This window comes from Salmo salar, chromosome 01, assembly GCF_965601325.2.
Source record: "Salmo salar chromosome 01, fSalSal1, whole genome shotgun sequence".
Taxonomy (NCBI): domain Eukaryota; kingdom Metazoa; phylum Chordata; class Actinopteri; order Salmoniformes; family Salmonidae; genus Salmo; species Salmo salar.
In genome coordinates this window covers 89421923-89441159 of record NC_138291.1, presented here as the reverse complement: position 1 = coordinate 89441159, position 19237 = coordinate 89421923, and the positions used below count along the sequence as shown (strand labels likewise).

Here is a 19237-nt window from a genome sequence, read left to right as displayed (position 1 = left end):
CATGATTCAGCCAATCGTACATTGGTTGCACGGACAACATATTTACTCCATTATCGACCACATGACCGCCGATAAATTAAGAAATCAGTCACAAATGAACAATTTAAAGATCAACATCCATTTATTTTTAGTACAATATAAATAATCTGACATTGACAATTTATAGACAATGGTTTTCTTATTAGATAAGATTTGCAGCCCAAATAAATGCTTTACAGAGTTCAAGTAACGGACACATCTCAACATCAACTGTTCAGAGGAGACTGCGTGAATCAGGCCTTCATGGTTGAATTGCTACAAAGAAACCACTACTAAAGGAGACCAATAAGAAGAAGAGACTTGCTTGGGCCAAGAAACACGAGCAATGGACATTAGACCGATAGAAATTTGGTCCCAACCGCTGTGTCTTTGAGACGCGGTGTGTGTGAACGGATGATCTCTGCATGTGTATTTCCCACCGTAAAGCATGGAGGAGGAGGTGTGGGGGTGCTTTGCTGGTGACACTGTCTGATTTATTTAGAATTCAAGGCACACTTAACCAGCATGGCTACCACAGCATTCTGCAGCGATTCGCCATCCCATCTGGTTTGTGCTTAGTGGGACTATAATTTGTTTTTCAACAGGACAAGGTCCCAACACACCTCCAGGCTGTGTAAAGGCTATTTGACCAAGTAGGAGAGTGATTGAGTGCTGCATCAGATGACCTGCCCTCCACAATCATCTGACCTCAACCAAATTGAGATGGGTCAGACCGTAGAGTGAAGGAAAAGCAGCCAACAAGTGCTCAGCATATGTGGGAACTCCTTCAAGACTGTTGGAAAGAATTCCATGTGAAGCTGGTTGAGAGAATGCCAAGAGGGTGCAAAGCTGTCATTTTGATCTGTTTAACACTTTTTTTGGTTACTACATGATTCCATGTGTTATTTCATAGTTTTGATGTCTTCGCTATTATCCTACAATGTAGAAAAAATTGTAAAATAAAGAAAAACCCTTGAATGAGTAGGTGTTCTAAAACTTTTGACCGGTAGTGTAGGTGTCATAACCAGCCATAAAATAACGCAATGTGTGTTATGACATGGTTATGACACTGGGTGTCAAGTAAAGTGTTACCAAAAAAAATCTGTTCAGTATTTACTAATACACAAGTTTTCTCCTTCAAATAATAAATACATTGAATTACATTCAGTCAGATCGATATATAGAAAAATAAGGACTAGAAAGACAATACCCTTCAGTCTGTTTCTCCTAACCCTGGAGTTAAGGTGGAAGAAGCATTCCTCTTACTTCAAGCTCAAAGGATAAGCTGAATAAACATCCAAAAAGAGGGGGCAGTTAGTGTTGCATTGTTGTGTGTGCACGTGCAGACGCACGTTTACAAGCCCCAAAATATCTCCAAAAAGAGTAACTTCAGGCAGTCCCATAATCCCTTGCTGCATTGTGATCACAGAGGGAGATCATTTTACCGAGTCATACTCACAAGACACTATCAGCCTCGGCTTGGAGTGGGATAAACAGCCACTGACCAATGGGAGATTCCACAAAGACGACAACATCATGATGTAAATACAGTGCAATTCAGAACAGACTGTTCCCAAGTCAGTTTTTGGTAAAAAATAAAATAAAAAAGGTTTTGGTTCCACTTTTAAGGTTAGTTTACACTGCATGTGTTGCGCAGGGCGTTAGTGGGATCCAACATGTCTTGATTATCACTATGTACCCATAGAGAGGAGAGGAGAAAAGTATGCAGGCCGATTAAGTCATTTTGTAGAGGATTTCTAAATCATTACAAGACTCTAAGCCACATCTAATAATAACAGTCCAGATGCAGTGCACAAAACCCTTTTTTGTATAGAAGGCTATGATATACAGTATACTGTGTATAGCCGGCTCGATGTAGGACGAGTGTATGCCCATCTCAATGTAGTCATGTATACTGTACACTACAGTCTGCCTATTGAACGGAAGAGTAAGTTAGTGTGGACAGAGGTCACTCACAAGGCCAGAAAGGGAAGAAGGGTAAACGTATGAGGAGAAAAAGTGTTCCCGCATTCCCAACAGTGTGAAGATAAAACTCAAGAACCTCTCGAACTCTAGAACTCTAAGCCCCAGCCTCTGAAGAAGCCTTTGGCTGCCAAGGCCTCTCTGAAAGTTACTGTGAGAGAGTTTATGGTGACGTCAGTCACGGTCACCTCCCCTGGGCCAATCACTGGGTTCCAAACGGCCGACCTCTCTGACACGGTCACTTCCTCTGAGCCAATCACGGAGCTCCAGTCCTCTGCCCTATTCTGCCCTGACGGGGGGGGGGGGGCACAGGAAAGTGGGAGAGAGAACAGGAGAGGGTAAGTTTGCTGGGATTTAATCAAGTCTATCATGTGTATTGAATGTATGTGTACATCTTACCATTCTAAATCAACTGATATGTCAGCTTCATGACTTTTAACAGTTTTTATCATTATGATAAAGGTTAAATAACACTGTGCCTCCAGTAGGAGTTGTAACATCAATGATGGTAACACCAATGACACATTCTAGTTAACTGAACATTTTTGGCATGGAGACCACAGATGGACACATCTAAGGTTATTAGCCATTTAAACATAATTTACTAAAGTTATATTTTGAATGATTTTGCTCACAGTAGCTAGGTATCCATTAAATTGGCGACAGAATTGCATGAGAATATTCTAGAATCAGTGTAAAGAAAATATGAACATTTTCCCTCCAGTGGTATGTTTCCACAAATCGACATGTTGTTGAGGATAAAAATCAGTGCGTGATGACATAGTGCACACAAAATGCACTTTTTGCTTAAATTTTCATGTACAGAATAAAAAACTAAAGTTCAATGTGTTTGCGTCGCATTTTCAACTCTACACTTAGTTTTATGAAAAACTGTTGTGTTAATTAGCAAATGTGCCTACTCTGGTCTTGGCACATGCGCTCTAGCCAACACCTCACAGATACAGTGCAGATAGGCTACAGTGCAGATAGGCTACAGTGCAGATAGGCTACAGTGCAGATAGGCTACAGTGCAGATAGGCTAGTCTACATGATGAGATTATTATGGACAACAGCGAGAATATTTGTATTTGTCAAACGGCAGTCAAGCATCGATCATCATGTCACCAGAATAAGACCCTCAAATTATTAGAAAGGAGCATCAAGCTCATCATCACCGTGCACTTTCACCACCCTGTGAAGTTCATTATCATTTATTTCATCTGTAGCCTAATCAACTGCATGGTTTCCCAAGTCGTAGTGAGAGGGCCACACCATATCATCGCGTGATTCCAAATTTACTTCGATGTGATGGTTATTATATTAATATTTGTGCATATAGGTGTTTTTACCGCCCAAATGTTATCACTACAACTCTACATCACTACAGGGACAAACCAATTTGCTTGCTCTTGGTACTTTATACAATGTATTAAGGTAAGGTTTTGCAATATAAACATCATCCGTTATGTTTTAGTTCATTATAAACAAAAAAACATGTATGATTTGTAACTATTTGGTCATTGTAAAGTGTTTTTCATGGTTGCAAAGCTGGGAGACGCAAATGCCACCGCAATTCAAGAACAAACGTATTATTAAGTTACGTTTCTATGGTGACCTAGATTGTGTATCTCATTTGTCTTTCGTTCCTGATATCATGAACTCACTGACAAAGATTGATAAGAGCACTGTGCATTGCCTGCATGATGAGTACATTGCCTGTAGGCTATGCATAGGCCATCTGTGTTCTACCAGGAAGATTGACATGTACTGTTCTGCGCCATACATTAAACCCCATTGTCAACCCTCGCCCTTGCCATTACTTGTGTCTGTTTGCTGTGCCCAGTTTGGATGGGATCGGGGAGCTTATGTTCCTGCTTGTCTGCCCAGCGGGCCTCCTGTACTATATCTACTAACAGGTTGACACACACACACACACACACACACACACACACACACACACACACACACACACACACACACACACACACACACACACACACACACACACACACACACACACACACACACACACACAGCAGTGTCATAGTCTAGAATTAGGTGAATTTGGTGATTAGGCAGAATAGAAACTTCCTGTGACCGACTGATACACTTACCATTCAGAATGCCGTTGGACATCTCGGTCTCTCGCGCTGACTCATCCTGTTGAGCTTCCTCCTCCTCCATGTCCTCCTCCTCATCTTCCTCTCCCCTCCTTCCCCAGTCCTCATGTGTGGGGTCCTGTGTGGGGGTAGGGGGACCAGGGGGAGAGGCCAGGCGCACGAACTGTGACCTCCTGGGTTTGTTTTTGTGGTGGTCCAGGTGGGGGTGCACACTCCGTCTACAGGCCCCGTAGGTCGGATCCTCTGCCTCAGAGTCCAGTGAGCGAGTCAGGGAGAGACGTAGGCGAGCTGGAGGCTTCTCTGGCACCTTGTGGGCACTACGGAGATCCATGGTGTAAATAGTGTTCTACAGAGAGGGGAATAATGAAGATGTCTTATAGAGTAGCAGTGTTTCTCCAACATCCTTACCCCTTTAGTTAGTATGCCAACTAGTATTACTCTGTCTAAACAGACACAGGAGAAGATACATTTAACATTAACCCATCCCACCTGTAGTAGAAGCCTTTTAGCTTTGGGTCCTCTCTTCCGGTACCCTAGAGCTCTGTCCTTCTGGTCTCTGGTGGAATGGTAAGGTCAGTCAGTACAAACAGGCATAGTTTACTACTACTACAGTACGGTGTATTAATACTACTACTACTACTACAGTGCTATCATATTTGTTAGCTAGGTAAGGCCTCTACGTAATGCGCTCTACAGTGTCTCATGGACTTACTTTTCCTCATAGGCCTGCACCAGACGCTGGTCCAAGATGTGCTCCTCTGGTTCCCATGTACTGTATCTGTACAAAGACATCGCTGTGGTTACTCATCCTCGTCCATCCAATAATACTCTGCATGACTCATGGTCCTGGATTACTGGATATGATGATGACATCATAGATGATACTCACTTGGGGGGCCATCCCTTCCACTTCAATAGATATTCCACATTCCCCTGTGACACAGAAGGTTGGAGACAAACATCAATCAGGGAGAAAGAGGAGAGTGTGTGTGGGAGGATGTTGATGGTAATATTGCTATGCTCACGGTCTACTCCAAGCACATAGTGCCCCTGTGACAACAATTTTGGACCCCCTTGTGGCCCCCCTAAATGTGGAGTAGGAAATCATTTTTACATAACACATTTTTGCTATCTTTCTTTTTTTACATCCATTATTAGACAGTGGCAACGCGGAACATGGTATTTTGCCTGCTAATGCCTTCAATGCAGTGAAGAAAACGATATGACAACAATAACGTCTAATGTAACTGGCCCCTCTAACAGTACAACTGGCCCCAGCTTGGCCCCCCCAGTTGAAATGGTCTAGAACCGCCACTGCTGCACGGACAATGACTCATGCGCTTACGGAATAGAATTCACTTTTAATGCAATGCAAGACCAACACTTACAAGGACTTCGTATCATACAGTATGCTTGTCAAACGAGACGGCCGCGTTTCGCGCCCTAATAACCCACAAACCTGTATCTGCCATTTCCTCAAGCGAAACTGCGTAGCTCTTCACAAATGCGCAATAATTGCATAACCCGTGGTCTATTCTTCTGCCAATGCACACGACTGAATGCAATGTTTAGGTTCCGATATGAGGCTTCCGTTAGGATAGACCACTGGCACCCGGAGTGTAAAGCGATTGCAACACGCTCCACGTTATGTTAAAGTTAAAGAGATACTCCCCACTCTCACGCCCCCTTAAACGTTTATGTCAATGGATACTGGATATAAATAGACTACTGGTACAAGTGCTTTTCAATGTAGGGTACCCTATAAAGGATATTCTCCTAAGTGCGTAAAAGTGTCATTATCTAATTATGGTACATGCGTTTAATTTCCAATATGAACGCCTTACCTTTCTAACTCTTTTCTTGATTATTGATTCCACTGCAAACACTTGTTCACCAATCGCTGACAGCTCCATTGGTCCGATATAGAACGTTCTGCTCACTCTTTGAAATAAACTGATCTAGTAGAGATGAGAATAACCGCTGTTAGTTCAGCTCTCCGCTACAAAGTAACTGTATAGGCTATGACAAATATCTAGACGTCGTGCTTAAAAATGGTATTCTCCTCCCCCAACCCTCCCTCTAGAAAGTGAGCTTTGTTTTCGCTTTAGTTCCAGATTATTTCTCCATTCCACTCGATCTCTCCGTACGTACAGTGACTTCTCAAATCTGCGACACATCTGCACCGTTTGGCGCGTCCCCGTACTTCCAAACGCGCGCTCTTCGTTCCACAGTGCCAAAACAACGCTCAGCTCGAGCGAAACGCCCGTAACATGGGTCCGCGCACGCAAATGACACTAACAAGCAGTAGCAGGAAAACAAAGCAGGCAACGTAGGGTTTATTATAAATGCGCTCCATTTTCCATCCAAATTCCAACAATTGCACTCAAGAAATTAAGCCACATCCTCAGGTGTACATATAAAGTGCCATTACAGGCATTTTATTTCTGTGAAAAAAGAGAAAACAGTAACACAACCAGGACCCTTTAACAGAAGGGAGAAGGTGGGTGGGATTGTCATGGCAAAACGCTAAATCCACTATGTCACTACTTACTGGTTTGAAAGGGATTTTCTACCAGTGAGTTTGGTTTCCCAACCTGAAGTCCCCTAGGGGCATCCTCAGACCAGCAACCTCATTGTTTTGTCTCATGATTAGTGACTGTTGCAAATGATTAAATTATCAGTTGAATGAACCATGTGATTGGATGCTCAGATGAATAGGAAAGCTTTTAGGATTGAGCCCACCAGGTGCAAAATTTAACAACCCCTATTTTGGTAGACAATAATGTCTGTGTCCTCTGTAAACAAGTTAAGGCCTTATCAAGTCTTGAATAATTCACAATATGTTGTTGTGATGATAAATATCTATCAACCAAATCTCTCAAACAGCTGTCAAAAACTCTCAATTTGTAAACTAACAGGTTTCTTCGAACTTTCCCTTTCTCTTCTACACATCAGACATACTTTCTCTTTCCATTACTCCCTCAACTGTCAACCTTTTCCCTCTGACTCCAATTTCCTTTTCAAAACGTACCAACTTCCTTCAACACACTCAGCATTGTGGACATTACAGCCAAGGCATCTTCAGATAGATCAAAATCTAACATCAGTGCATTTCCAGCGAATAACTGGAAACCTTGGATATAATTAGCACTTGTACCAATTCCACAATTCTGTATATTTGGCTGGTGGATTTTTGCAGACAACCATTTATCCATGGTCAGTCGCACATGTTAAGGGTCAGGAGTTTTTCTTGACCACATGATCTAACCAGAAAAAACTCTGGGCCCTGATTAGGTTATAATACAAGTTTGTGGCTTTTCTTGGTCAGGCCGCATGGTCAAGAACAAATCCTGGCTCTACCATGATACAATATATAGCCATTTGTCAATTAATTAATTAATTATAACCTTTATTTATATAGCCATTTGTCAATACCTGGGCCTAACATGGCTTCAGCCAAGAGGAATTCTAATTTCAAGACATGAACTAGCAGAGTTTCCTACTAACAGACAGGCATGGTCTCAGAAGCAACTGAGAGGATAAAACAGCTACATAAACACGTCCTCCTGTGCTATTGAGAAAACGTGCTTCTCACCAACTATATTACAGTCTATGTACACAATAGACACACTATGGAGTGCTTGGCATTCCATTGGTTGCTGTCATCATTAGCTCTGTGTTTGTACAAACGTTTAAAAAAGGCGGGATTTAGTGGGATTTAGTGTTGTCCGAGTGAAAAAAATAGAATTGTGAGCAGTGACATGATCAGAGGAAGACAGACAGGTAAAGAAGAGATGTACACTATCACAGTAGAGCAGAGCACGACAGATAGGAGAGAGAGGGCCAGAGAGAGAGAGCGAGGACGAGAGCGAGAGGGGACAGAGAGAGAGAGCGAGGACAGAGAGAGAGAGCGAGGACAGAGAGAGAGAGCGAGGACAGAGAGAGAGAGCGAGGACAGAGAGAGAGAGCGAGGACAGAGAGAGAGCGAGAGAGCTAGCAAGAGCAAGAGTGACAGATGGGTAGTATTACACACAGTCACATGCCTCTCACACTTGGAAACTGGAAACGTACAAAAAAAATCAAAAGTAACATGGAAAAATAGTCATCAATATATATAAAAACACATTAGAATCCCAAACACCAAACATAATGTTTAGAAATCTGAGTGTTGTGTAGCGTGATTTCTTCATGACCTCCCTGTATTCATCTTTTTCCTTCGTTGCTTCAGGTCTCATCAGCCAGAGTCCAGCAATGGGGGTGTGAGAAAAAAAAAGTATGTCTGGTCGGTGTGCATCTGTGTGATTGGCTGAACACAACCCGACCTGCTCTTCAATCTGTCCCGATTGGACCATGCCTGTTATCCTGAGCAACAACTGGGAAAAGTCTATTCCGGTAGACAAAAGGTTGCCGGGCACATTCAATCAACAGCCATCTGACCTCCATGTTTGGTGGACCTCCACCTCCTCAGACACCACCAATAGGAGCTCACCATTTTTCCCTCTCAGCTGGTAACGCAGGAACTTCCTGTTGTGTGGAGGGAATCGAAAAAACAGAAGGAAAATAAAGATGTCAGCTTGTTATTTATTAGAAGTTAGACAAGGATCAATCATCATTGTGGATGGCGGCTGTGGAATTGATTATTATTTGAGAATGAGACTGATTTTGTATTACTATGTGGCAGCACCTAGTGGAGACAATACAAATTACATTCTCTCTTGGCTGCTCCACAATGTATGTAAAATGAACAACGCAAATTATGATGGACTCAATCTACTGACTGGACAGGATAATTGGGATGACACACACACACACACACAGTACCTGAGCTCATCAGGGTTTCCGATGGTATGTGGGCTACGTAGTTTGGAGTCGAGGTTGTAATAGACTCCGCCCACCTCCCGCACCCCTATCCAGTGCTGGCGTTTGAGTGACAGGCGCAGCGGACCCCAGCGCAGATTGGACGGGACGTTCAAGATGAAGCCCGTTACGTTGGATAGTGCAATACTGCCCACATCCCTGCAGGAACACAACACACAAGTCAATCACGAGTTCCCGAGTGGCGCAGCAGTCTAAGGCTCTGCATCTCAGTGCAAGAGTCGCCACTACAGTCCCTGGTTCGAATCCAGGCTGAATCACATCCGGCCATGATTGGGAGTCCCATAGGGCGGTGCACAATTGGCCCAGCGTCGTCCGGGTTTGGTTGGGGTAGGCTGTCATTGTAAATAAGAATTTGTTCTTAACTGACTTGCCTAGTTAAATAAAGGTTCCACAATCACACACAGACTTCCATGAGTGGATTTTCAGTAGCTACTGTAATTTTGTAAATCCATGATGATGTCTGTGGGGTAATTTAAGCCACCCTTTGTTTCTAGATAACTATACACAAACTTGATCCTGTGACCAAATATTTATGAAGAGGTCATCATTTCATGGCATCTGTGATGGAAGAAACCACATGGAAAAAGTGATAAGCAAATTATGTCCAAAGAAAAGATTTTCACAAATTCTAATGATTTTGATGCTTTTATCTAAACCAAAGTAGATACTTCAAAGATTGTTCTATACATCAGTTGGGGTCTCTATAAGCAACAATATGCAGTCCTTAACATTGCATGAACATGTAACCTTGTAGCTGTGTGGGCTAATATAGCCAAAATGTTTGCCTTGGGATAAATTGAGCAATTGGCCACCATACCCCATATAAATGATGATTACATTTAGTCAGTTCTATGCATAATATGCATAGAAGCATAGTATTTTTGCAATGTGTCATGCTTATGAACTCAAGATCATCATGCCTGTGTTTACAAACGGAAAACAAGCAGGGTTCTAGCCCCCCTTAAGGTTCTTGAAAGAAGCAGCCAAGGAAGTGAGAGAAGGGTGCGTGTCCATTGGAGCAGCAGCAAGGGATGAAACAAGTTGACTGAATGACACTGAAGAGGTACATTGACAAAAAAGAAAACAGCAGCATTGTCTTATCTGATGACATGGAGTCTGAGCTTGATAAACATATCCGGAATTTTGCGGACCAGTTTCACGGGCTTAGTAGCCTCTAATGCAGAGAACTTTCCTACAAATTGGCACATTGAAACAACATCCCTGTCCCAGACAACTGGTGAAGAAATGGAAGGGTAAGTCATATTGAACGAAGATATCTATATATGAATGTAGGAATACATTCAAGATATACAGTGTACAAAACATTAGGAATACCTTCCTAATATTGAGTTGCACCCCTCCCTTTTGCCCTCAGAACAGCCTCAATTCATCAGGGCATGGACTCTACAAGGTGTCGAAAGCATTCCACAGGGATGCTGGCCCATGTTGGCTCCAATGCTTCCCACAGCGTTGTCAAGTTGGCTGGATGTCCTTTGGGTGGTGGACCATTCTTGATACACATGGGAAACTGTTGAGCGTGAAAACACAACAGCGTTGCAGTTCTTGACACACTCAAACCAGTGCACCTGGCACCTTCTACCATACCCTGTTCAAGAGCATTTTAAACTTTTGTCTTGCCCATTCACCCTCTGAATGGCACTCAATCCAGGTCTCAATTGTCTCAAGGCTTAAAAATCATCTACAAATCCTCCCCTTCATCTACAATGATTGAAAGTGTATTTAACAGGTGACATCAGTAAGGGATCAAAGTTTTCACCTGGACAGTCTGTCATGGAAAGAGCAGGTGTTCCTAATATTTTGTACACTATAATATATTGAATATATCAAAGGGGGCTGCGGAGGGGAGAACGGCTCATAATAACGGAGCAAATGGAATGGCATCACACACCTGGAAACCATGTTCGATACCATTCCACTTACTCCGCTCCAGTCATTACAACGAGCCCATTCTCCCCAATTAAGGTGCCACCTACCTCCTGTAAAATATACCACACCCCCATTCCATGAAATCAACTTTGACCTACCAGCCTCATCACCCACTTACCCCAAGCTATGTTTTCAAAACTGTAATGTTTACATGAATTCTGATTATTTCCAGGGATACACAACATCCTGAAATATAAGTAGATCTCTTTGTTAGAAAGAAAACTATATTTGCCTTTACGTAGTGATGCTAAATGTAAAAAAATGACTTAACTTACCCCACTCTCCCCTATGAATGCACTGTACTTATGTCGCAATTGCTTTGATTTTGAAAATATCAGTTTCGGTAGCTGTTTGGGTAATCATGAGTCTTGTGCTCGACAGGGATTCAGAATGAAGAGGATATGTAAAGAAGTCTTCCTCTTTCCACTCTATAGCTGGCGTACGGCCAGTGATTGAAGTGAACTAAATTGAGCACTGCTGAGCCGACTAACATAGTTGCAGACAACACACGCACCAAAAAGGGAGAGGAGTAAACAAGATGAAGAACACAAATGAGCATAGCATTATGGTTCCAATGGCTCAGATGGTGCTTGTTGTGGAATTGAACATTTCTGCATGGGCCACATACATCGTTTTGGATAAAAATGTTAGTTAAATGACTAGATATGGAAGAAGGCCATATAGCTTTGATGAGAACAGAGGTATACCTTCTTTTATCCCACCAGACAGCCTCGTATCCTCGGGTCTGCAGAGCAGCCATAATGACATTCACGTCATAGTTCCCATTTCCAAGCATGCTCTTCTTGTGGGGGGTTACCAGAGTGCTGGGAGAAAGTCTGTGGAGAGGGACAAGAGAGCGATGAGGACAGAAGAAGCAAGAGAGAAAAAGGTTGAGAAAGGTAGAGAGATGCAGAAGGTAGAAAGATGCAGAAGGGGGGGAGAAAAAGAGAGAGAGGGGGTGAAAGAGGAAAGGAATTTGAGAAATATCTCCCCTAGAGGACACAACTTTAACCCCCCACCTCTGGTAGATGTCCTGGAGAGTATCCCTGCTGAAAGCTGCCCCATCCTGGAAGACGTTATTGAGTGCGTGCAGAGCACACAGCTCCCGCCGCTGCTTCTCGTGGTAGATGGGCGGTGGAGGCGTGGCCGGAGGGGTCGAGAGAGCATGCTCTCCCAGGTCTGACCTCTCCCCCCCCACCCCTCTTCCCATCCCTCCCCGCGCCACCACCCCTTTCTGCTTGCTCAGCTTCCATGGAATACAGCCCAGGTCCTGCAGCCCTCCTCTCGCCCTCCCGGAACATGGAGCACTCCCCATCACCCTGTCGCTACGCCGACACGACTACCATCGTCATGGCAACCTTTCAGTTGCTGTAGGGGCGTGCGTGTGACAAGGGAAGGGGGAGGTGGGTCTACTGGGTGATACTGAGGGGCGCCAGGTCACTTCAGCTACACCTGCTGTTTCAAAAGGGACGATTGGAAGAAAATAAAATAAAAACTGCTGGCAAACAAACAGTGTTCAAGTTCAGTGAGGAGGCCCGGATTGAATTATGTGGACAAAAAGTTGGGTGTGTAGACATTGATATTCCAGTTACTTCAATATAAAAAATAGAATGAACCACAAGGGTCATCTATGGAAAAATAAAAATTAGCAAGAGAAGCAAGAGTATGCGTCTCTTTTATCAACTTCCTCCATTCTGATGTGTGTCATCGTGACTTTTTTTTTTTGAGTGTCACGAGAGCTTAGGAGTTCTTTCCATTTCTAGAGAGCCCAGAGGACCACAGCTCCACCACTGCGAGTTTGCTCCAGTGGAAACGATGAGGGACCTGATACAGGAGGCTCTGTGACATGTAGACAGACGACTCCTTAACAAAACAGCTGAGGGAGGAAAAGGCAGATATCCATGTTTAGAGGTTGTCACCTAAATCAATGTCATGCTGAGATAACAATTTAGGGATAACTAGATGTTTTTCTAAAGCGTCTTTTCAGCAGTGGTCAGCAGGAAGGAACACAATACACAGGGTAAACATTTATACTAACAGCTGACTCGATAAGAGCGGCATGCTTGTGGCATCACAGTAAACTGATAACTAGACAACAGGCGTAAGAGAGTCTTGGTATCATTTAGTATTCTGTAAAACAAGTGATATTTACAGATTAGCGAAATATGTCAAATCTACCTGGTATTCAAATCCATAGCTCTAGCTAAAATCCAGTGGAACAGGAAGGCAGCTGCAAAGAACGACTAGATGTTCTTTCTATAGCTGGCTGTACGTGCCATTTGTTTGATAGCGTAAACATGGATGCGAAACCCTTCATATTTAGTATATTTCTCTGTTGCCACTTACCTTTCGCTTCATGCGATACTGTAGTAGGGTTGTCATAATCCTGGTTAAATTAATTGTTTCGCCTCTTTTCCTGGGGTTGTTTAGTCCTTTGTCTTTAGCACCTTTTCCTTGTAGCGCCCTCTCTATATGAGCATGCGCAAAACGTCAATAGCTTGTTTGCTTGTCATAGGGCTGACGCAGTCTATCTGCGAACTGTAGTCCCTCCACTCCCTCGAGACTAAACTAAATCTAGGGTTTAGTTAATCTAAAAATGGGTTGAGACCAAAAATTTATTTTATGCAAAAACATCCGCAAATTGAATGAAAGTTTAAGGCCGCTTGACTTGCAGTTACACTAGCAGGAAATACAGTCCGAGTCACTCCACTTATTTGGAAGCAACTTTAATAATACTTAAATAAAAAATGAAACCATGGCACAAATGTAGACGACAGACAAGTGTGTGCAAGAAAACAATTAGTGTACATGAAGACAAATTGACATGGATTAAATACTGTTCAGTAACAGCAGTACTGTAAGAACATCATATTGATTTCACAAAACAAATTGACCCAACAAGACCATGCTAAATCTGACATACTTGACAATAATCCATGCAGAGACAGTGACATCCTGAGGATCAATTCCCCAAAGACAATAACAAACCCAGAATGACAAAAACAGTCAACAAAATGCACCTAAACCCAAAATGAAGTATTACTCTTCAACTCTCAATACTCCTGTCCCAGTTTCCGTGCCAACACCGAGGCCATGTCCATCAGCAGTTCCTCCCTGACTTGGTCCTCCCTTTTCTGCAGCTCGTGGGTGTAGTGTCCCCTCAGTGCCCTCATCTCTGCCAGCCTCTCCAGCAGCCCCCTCGCCAGCTCCCTCCTCTCCTCCACCGGCTTGTCTGGGTTGTTGTCCACAAGCTCAGCCCTCTGACCACACAGATACAGAGCAGTTCTGAGGCCTCCAGCATCATCCTCCAGTAGCTGGGCTAGCGTGGAGCCCGGACCCAAACAGTCTGCATGGGTGAGGACAATGAGGATGTGGCCTGTGGCACTCTCTCCGACCAGCTCCAGGAGGGCCTTGGTGGCGCTAGCAGCATCCTGGTCCACCCCATCTCCAGAGCCAGGGGTCTGAAGCACCAGCAGGAAGGCATGTGGGCCTGGGCTGGCCAGCTGCAGGCTGCGGAGGGTCTCCAAGGCTCTCTTACTGTCACCCAGCGATGGACCCAGGAGGTCTGGGGTGTCTATTATGATCAGCTCTCTCCTGTCCACCACCACCCTCCGCTTGGTACACTCCATCACAGCCCCTAGGGACCCCCCAACCTGAGGGAGGCTGCAGCCAACCAGGGCATCTGCAAGGGAGGTCCGACCGCCACCAGGAGGCCCTGTAAGGATGAGCCTCAGCCCAGGCTCTATGGAAATAGGGCTGGGAGAGGGCTCTGTGCCTGGGGGACTGTCACTAGAAGCCCCTGGAAAATAAATAGACATGAGTGCATAAATAATTAACACGTTTGTTCGTCTAAGCAAACATAAAAGAGACATGAGTAGAACAGTTAATTCAATGAATGGACAGTGTTTTGTGGCATGATTTCATCAAGTGCTAGTTCTATTATTAAGGAAAACAACCCACAAGACTAAAGGACAGTTGATAGGATGTTTTTCGTGTAGGAATACAGACGCAGCAAGGAACATAATAGAAATGTCTAATTTCCTCTGTTTGCTGACAGATTCCACACATAGGTTCACTATCAAATGTGAAGCAGAGGGGAACAGTATGGGAAACTAAATTACACATACAGTACCAGTCAAAAGTTTGGACACCTACTCAGTCAAGGGTTCTTTATTTGTACTATTTTCTACATTGTAAAATAATAGTGAAGACATCAAAACTATGAATTAACACAGTAACCAAAAAAAAGTGTTAAACAAATCAAAATATGTTTTATATTTTAGATTCTTCAAAGTAGCCACCCTTTGCCTTGATGACAGCTTTGCATACTCTTGGCATTCTCTCAACCAGCTTCATGAGGTAGTCACCTGGAATACATTTCAATTAACAGGTGTGAATTGTTCAAATTTGTGGGATTTCTTTCCTTCTTAATGCATTTGAGCCAATCAGTTGTGTTGTGACAAGGTAGGGGTGGTATACAGAAGACAGCCCTATTTGGTGAAAGACCAAGTCCATATTATGGCAAGAACAGTAGTTCAACTAAGCAAAGAGAAATGAGTCCATCATTACTTTAAGACATGAAGGTCAGTCAATACGGAACATTTGAAGAACTTTGAACGTTTGCAAAAACCTATCAAGAGCTATGATGAAACTGGCTCTCATGAGGACCGCCACAGGAAAGGAAGACCCCGAGTTAACGCTGCTGCAGAGGATACGTTTATTAGAGTTACCAGACTCAGATTGCAGGCCAAATTAATGCTTCAGAGTTCAAATACCAGATGACATCTCAACATCAACTGTTCAGAGGAGACTGCGTGAATCAGGCCTTCATAGTCGAATTGCTGCAAAGAAACCACAACTAAAGGACACCCATAAGAAGAGACTTGCTTGGGCCAAGAAACACGAGCAATGGATATTAGACCAGTGGAAATCTATATTTGTCTGATGAGTCCAAATTTTTGATTCCAACTGCCGTGTCTTTGTGAAGCATGAAGGTGGTGTGATGGTGCTTTGCTGGTGACGCTGTCAGTGATTTATTTAGAATTCAAAGCACACTTAACCAGCATGGTGACCACAGCATTCTGCAGTGATACGCCATCCCATCTGGTTTGCGCTTAGTGGGACTATCATTTGTTTTTCAACAGGACAATGACCCAACACACATCCAGGCTGTGTAAGGGCTATTTAACCAAGGAGAGTGATGGAGTGCTGCATCAGATGACTTTGCCTCCACAATTACCCAACCTTGACCCAATTGAGATGGTTTGGGATGAGTTGGACCGCAGAGTGAAGGAAAAGCAGCCAACAAGTGCTCAGCATATGTGGGAACTCCTTCAAGGCTGTTGGAAAAACATTCCAGGTGAAGCAGGTTGAGAGAATGCCAAGCATTTGCAAAGCTGTCAAGGCAAAGAGTGGCTACTTTGAAGAATCTAAAATATATTTTGATTTGTTTAACACTTGTTTACTATTCCATGTGTTATTTCATAGTTGTGATGTCTTCACTACTACCACAATGTAGAAAACTGTAAAAATAAAATAATAACATTTGAATGAGTAGGTGTCCAAACATTTAACTGGTACTGTATAAAGGAACAGAACTTGCAATTAACGAGAAGGGAAAAAAAAGAGGGAGAAACTTACCAGAGTTGTTTTGAATGATAACAGTGAAACCGCTGAGTTTTGAGAATGAAGCTGATAGACGAACAAAACCACATCAATACATTATCAACACTTTCAGAGTTATGAATCAAAGACATAATTTATAGGGTGGGTGGGTATTAGCAATCTCTTACCAACTATAAACCTCCAAATACGCGACAGCCACTTCAGTAAGTACTGTAAGCCTGACACACAAAGACAGAATTAACAAATCGTTCACCACCACATCATACATTACTCTATAATTACCCGAAACCTGTGATAGCAATCAATTAATCTACTGCATATTTACATTCAGATGAGTTTAGTAAACATGTTAATGAATATTTTCCTGCGTGTGGGTTTTGATAAGAGAAAGGGAAGAATTGTGACGGTACGTACTACGAAGAGTTCCCATCAGGTGGCTCACCCAACCCCACAGTGAGGACAGACCTAAAACAGAGGGAATAATATTTAGTTTTAAATAGTATTTAATCAACAAGACATTTAATTTAATCTGTTGCTCAGATGAAGATACTCAAATGTTGATGAATGATGACATATGCAGGCGGAATAATGCAATAGGGTTCAAGGTTCAACCTCCAGGCATGATGACGTACCAGTGAGTGTGCAGAAGAGATGGATGGGCCATCTTATCAGAGCTGGGAGGGCTGTAGCGGACCAAAGAGACAAATGAACTCACTCAGTATCAAACTAAATTATATTTACGGTGGCATAACAAATTGATTATAAAGCAAATCAGATACACAACACCAGTTGATGTTAAAACCATACAGTCAGTCCCCAGATGGGAGAGAGGATCATTTTACAGATATGACGACATTATGTACATCAAAAAGCATTTGCTGAAATAGTACTGTTGTGGTGTAAGACTTCTGACCCTGTGAGAATCTGTAGAGGAGATAGCCCAACACAGTGAGAGCTCCTGTCAAAACACTGTTGAAGTCCAACCACAGACCTGCAGGGAAAGATTAGTGAAGCATGAGACTGATCAATGTTCTTCACTTATCAGGAGTTTAACCTTTAACCCCAATACATTTTGAAACGGGATATTTTTTGTTTTACATTTATAAACTGTGGGCTTATCAGCTTGGTATACTTTTGTGTTTTGTATTGATTTTCTAGTCTAAATGCGTTATTGTATACATTTATAATATGTAGCCTACATTTCGGACTCAACGGCCTCTACAAAGATTGAAACAGAAAAATAAACTCCGGTCGGCATGTTACACAGACGGAGCAAATGTCGGTATGATACTTGTTACTTTTAGATCTCGGACGGATAGGCTAACAGTTACATTTATCGGGTGTGAATATCCTTCTTACCAGTGCTACCATCTCCACAGTAGGTTGAGGTACAATCGCTGTCCGGTTTGCAGTCGCACTGGTCCATATTAACAGGTAAACCCGGTCCGTATGCTACTGGCCAAAACCAAAGCGCCATCTCTCGTTACGTGGAAGTACTTTGAGGAGTCGTCGGAACAAAAGTGTTCTTTATTGTAACTGAAGGACCGATATAATGCAGTATGAGTGGCACTGAGACACGCCTTTTTTCTAATCATACAAGTAGGACGGGAAATAAAGGTAACTGCCAAAATAAAGGAAACACTTGCGTAAATGAGGGTATATAAATTATATTAAAAGCAGGTGCTTACACACAGGTGTGGTTCATAAGTGACTTCAGCAATTAACATCCCATCATGCTTAGGGTCATGCAGAAAAATGCCCATTTTTTTTAGCTACCATGGCAAGAAGAGACCACAGTAGCTAGGTTTCCATCCAATTGTCTACAAATTGAATGCAAATATTCTAACAAATATATGCGCTTTTTCCCACCAAACTGACTTGTGGAGAAAAATCAGTCAGTGATGACGTATTGCACACATTTACTTTTTCGCGTACATTTTAATGTACTCTGGTCTTTGCATGTGCAATCTAGCCAACAACTTGCAGATACAGTGAGGGTAGGCTATAGTCTACTCATGTTGATATTATTATGGATAAGAGTGAGAATATTTGTCAAATGGCAGCCAATCATCGAAAATGTCACCAGAATAAGACCCTCGATATTTATTGGGAAGAGGCATCAAGCTCATCACCATGCACATTCACCACCCTCTGTAGTTTATCATAACTTATTTCATCTGTAGCTTAAAATATACTGCATGCTTTCCCGAGTCATAGTGGGAGGACCACACAACATATCATCCCGTGACTCAAAGTTTACTTCGATGTGATGGTTCTTACACTCACTGAACTAAAATATAATTGCAACATGTAAAGTGTTGGTCCCATGTTTCATGAGCTGAAATAAAAAATTATAGTAATGTTCCATACTCAAAACGTTTCTCGAAAATTGTATGCACAAATGTGTTTAAATCCCTGGTAGTGAGCATTTCTGCTAAGATGATAGATCCACCTGACAGGTGTGGCATATCAAGAAGTTGATTAAATAGCATGATCATTACACAGGGGCACCTTGTGCTGGGGACAATAAAATACCACTAAAATGTGCAGTTTTATCACACAACACAATGCCACAGATGTCTCAACTTAAGGGAGCATGCAACTGGCATGCTCTGGCATGTAGGAATGTCCACCAGAGCTGTTTCCATAGAATTTAATGTTAATTT

The 19237-nt window shown here is 42.8% G+C and overlaps 3 protein-coding genes across 3 annotated transcripts; all 3 read right to left on the bottom strand.

Moving 5' to 3' along the window:
• Positions 1-102: 102 nt before the first annotated feature.
• On the bottom strand, positions 103-6405 carry cbx7b (chromobox homolog 7b). The gene is made up of 6 exons (XM_014207190.3): positions 5966-6405; positions 5011-5054; positions 4834-4899; positions 4611-4677; positions 4116-4467; positions 103-2290 (listed from the first exon to the last, which is right to left on the bottom strand). The coding sequence occupies exons 1-6, from the start codon at positions 6032-6034 to the stop codon at positions 2091-2093; spliced, it is 798 nt and encodes a 265-aa protein (XP_014062665.1). The 5' UTR covers positions 6035-6405; the 3' UTR covers positions 103-2090.
• Positions 6406-6532: 127 nt separating this feature from the next.
• Positions 6533-13545, bottom strand: LOC106608955 (josephin-1). Its single transcript, XM_014207212.2, has 5 exons — positions 13293-13545; positions 11966-12822; positions 11654-11782; positions 8943-9137; positions 6533-8645 (listed from the first exon to the last, which is right to left on the bottom strand). Exons 2-5 carry the CDS (start codon positions 12259-12261, stop codon positions 8543-8545), a joined length of 723 nt encoding a protein of 240 aa, XP_014062687.1. The 5' UTR covers positions 12262-12822; positions 13293-13545; the 3' UTR covers positions 6533-8542.
• A 111-nt stretch (positions 13546-13656) lies between these two features.
• LOC106608935 (GTPase IMAP family member 4) lies at positions 13657-18203 on the bottom strand. Its single transcript, XM_014207179.3, has 7 exons — positions 17931-18203; positions 17485-17562; positions 17204-17254; positions 16986-17036; positions 16739-16789; positions 16587-16637; positions 13657-14745 (listed from the first exon to the last, which is right to left on the bottom strand). Exons 1-7 carry the CDS (start codon positions 18046-18048, stop codon positions 14000-14002), a joined length of 1146 nt encoding a protein of 381 aa, XP_014062654.1. The 5' UTR covers positions 18049-18203; the 3' UTR covers positions 13657-13999.
• Positions 18204-19237: the final 1034 nt, after the last annotated feature.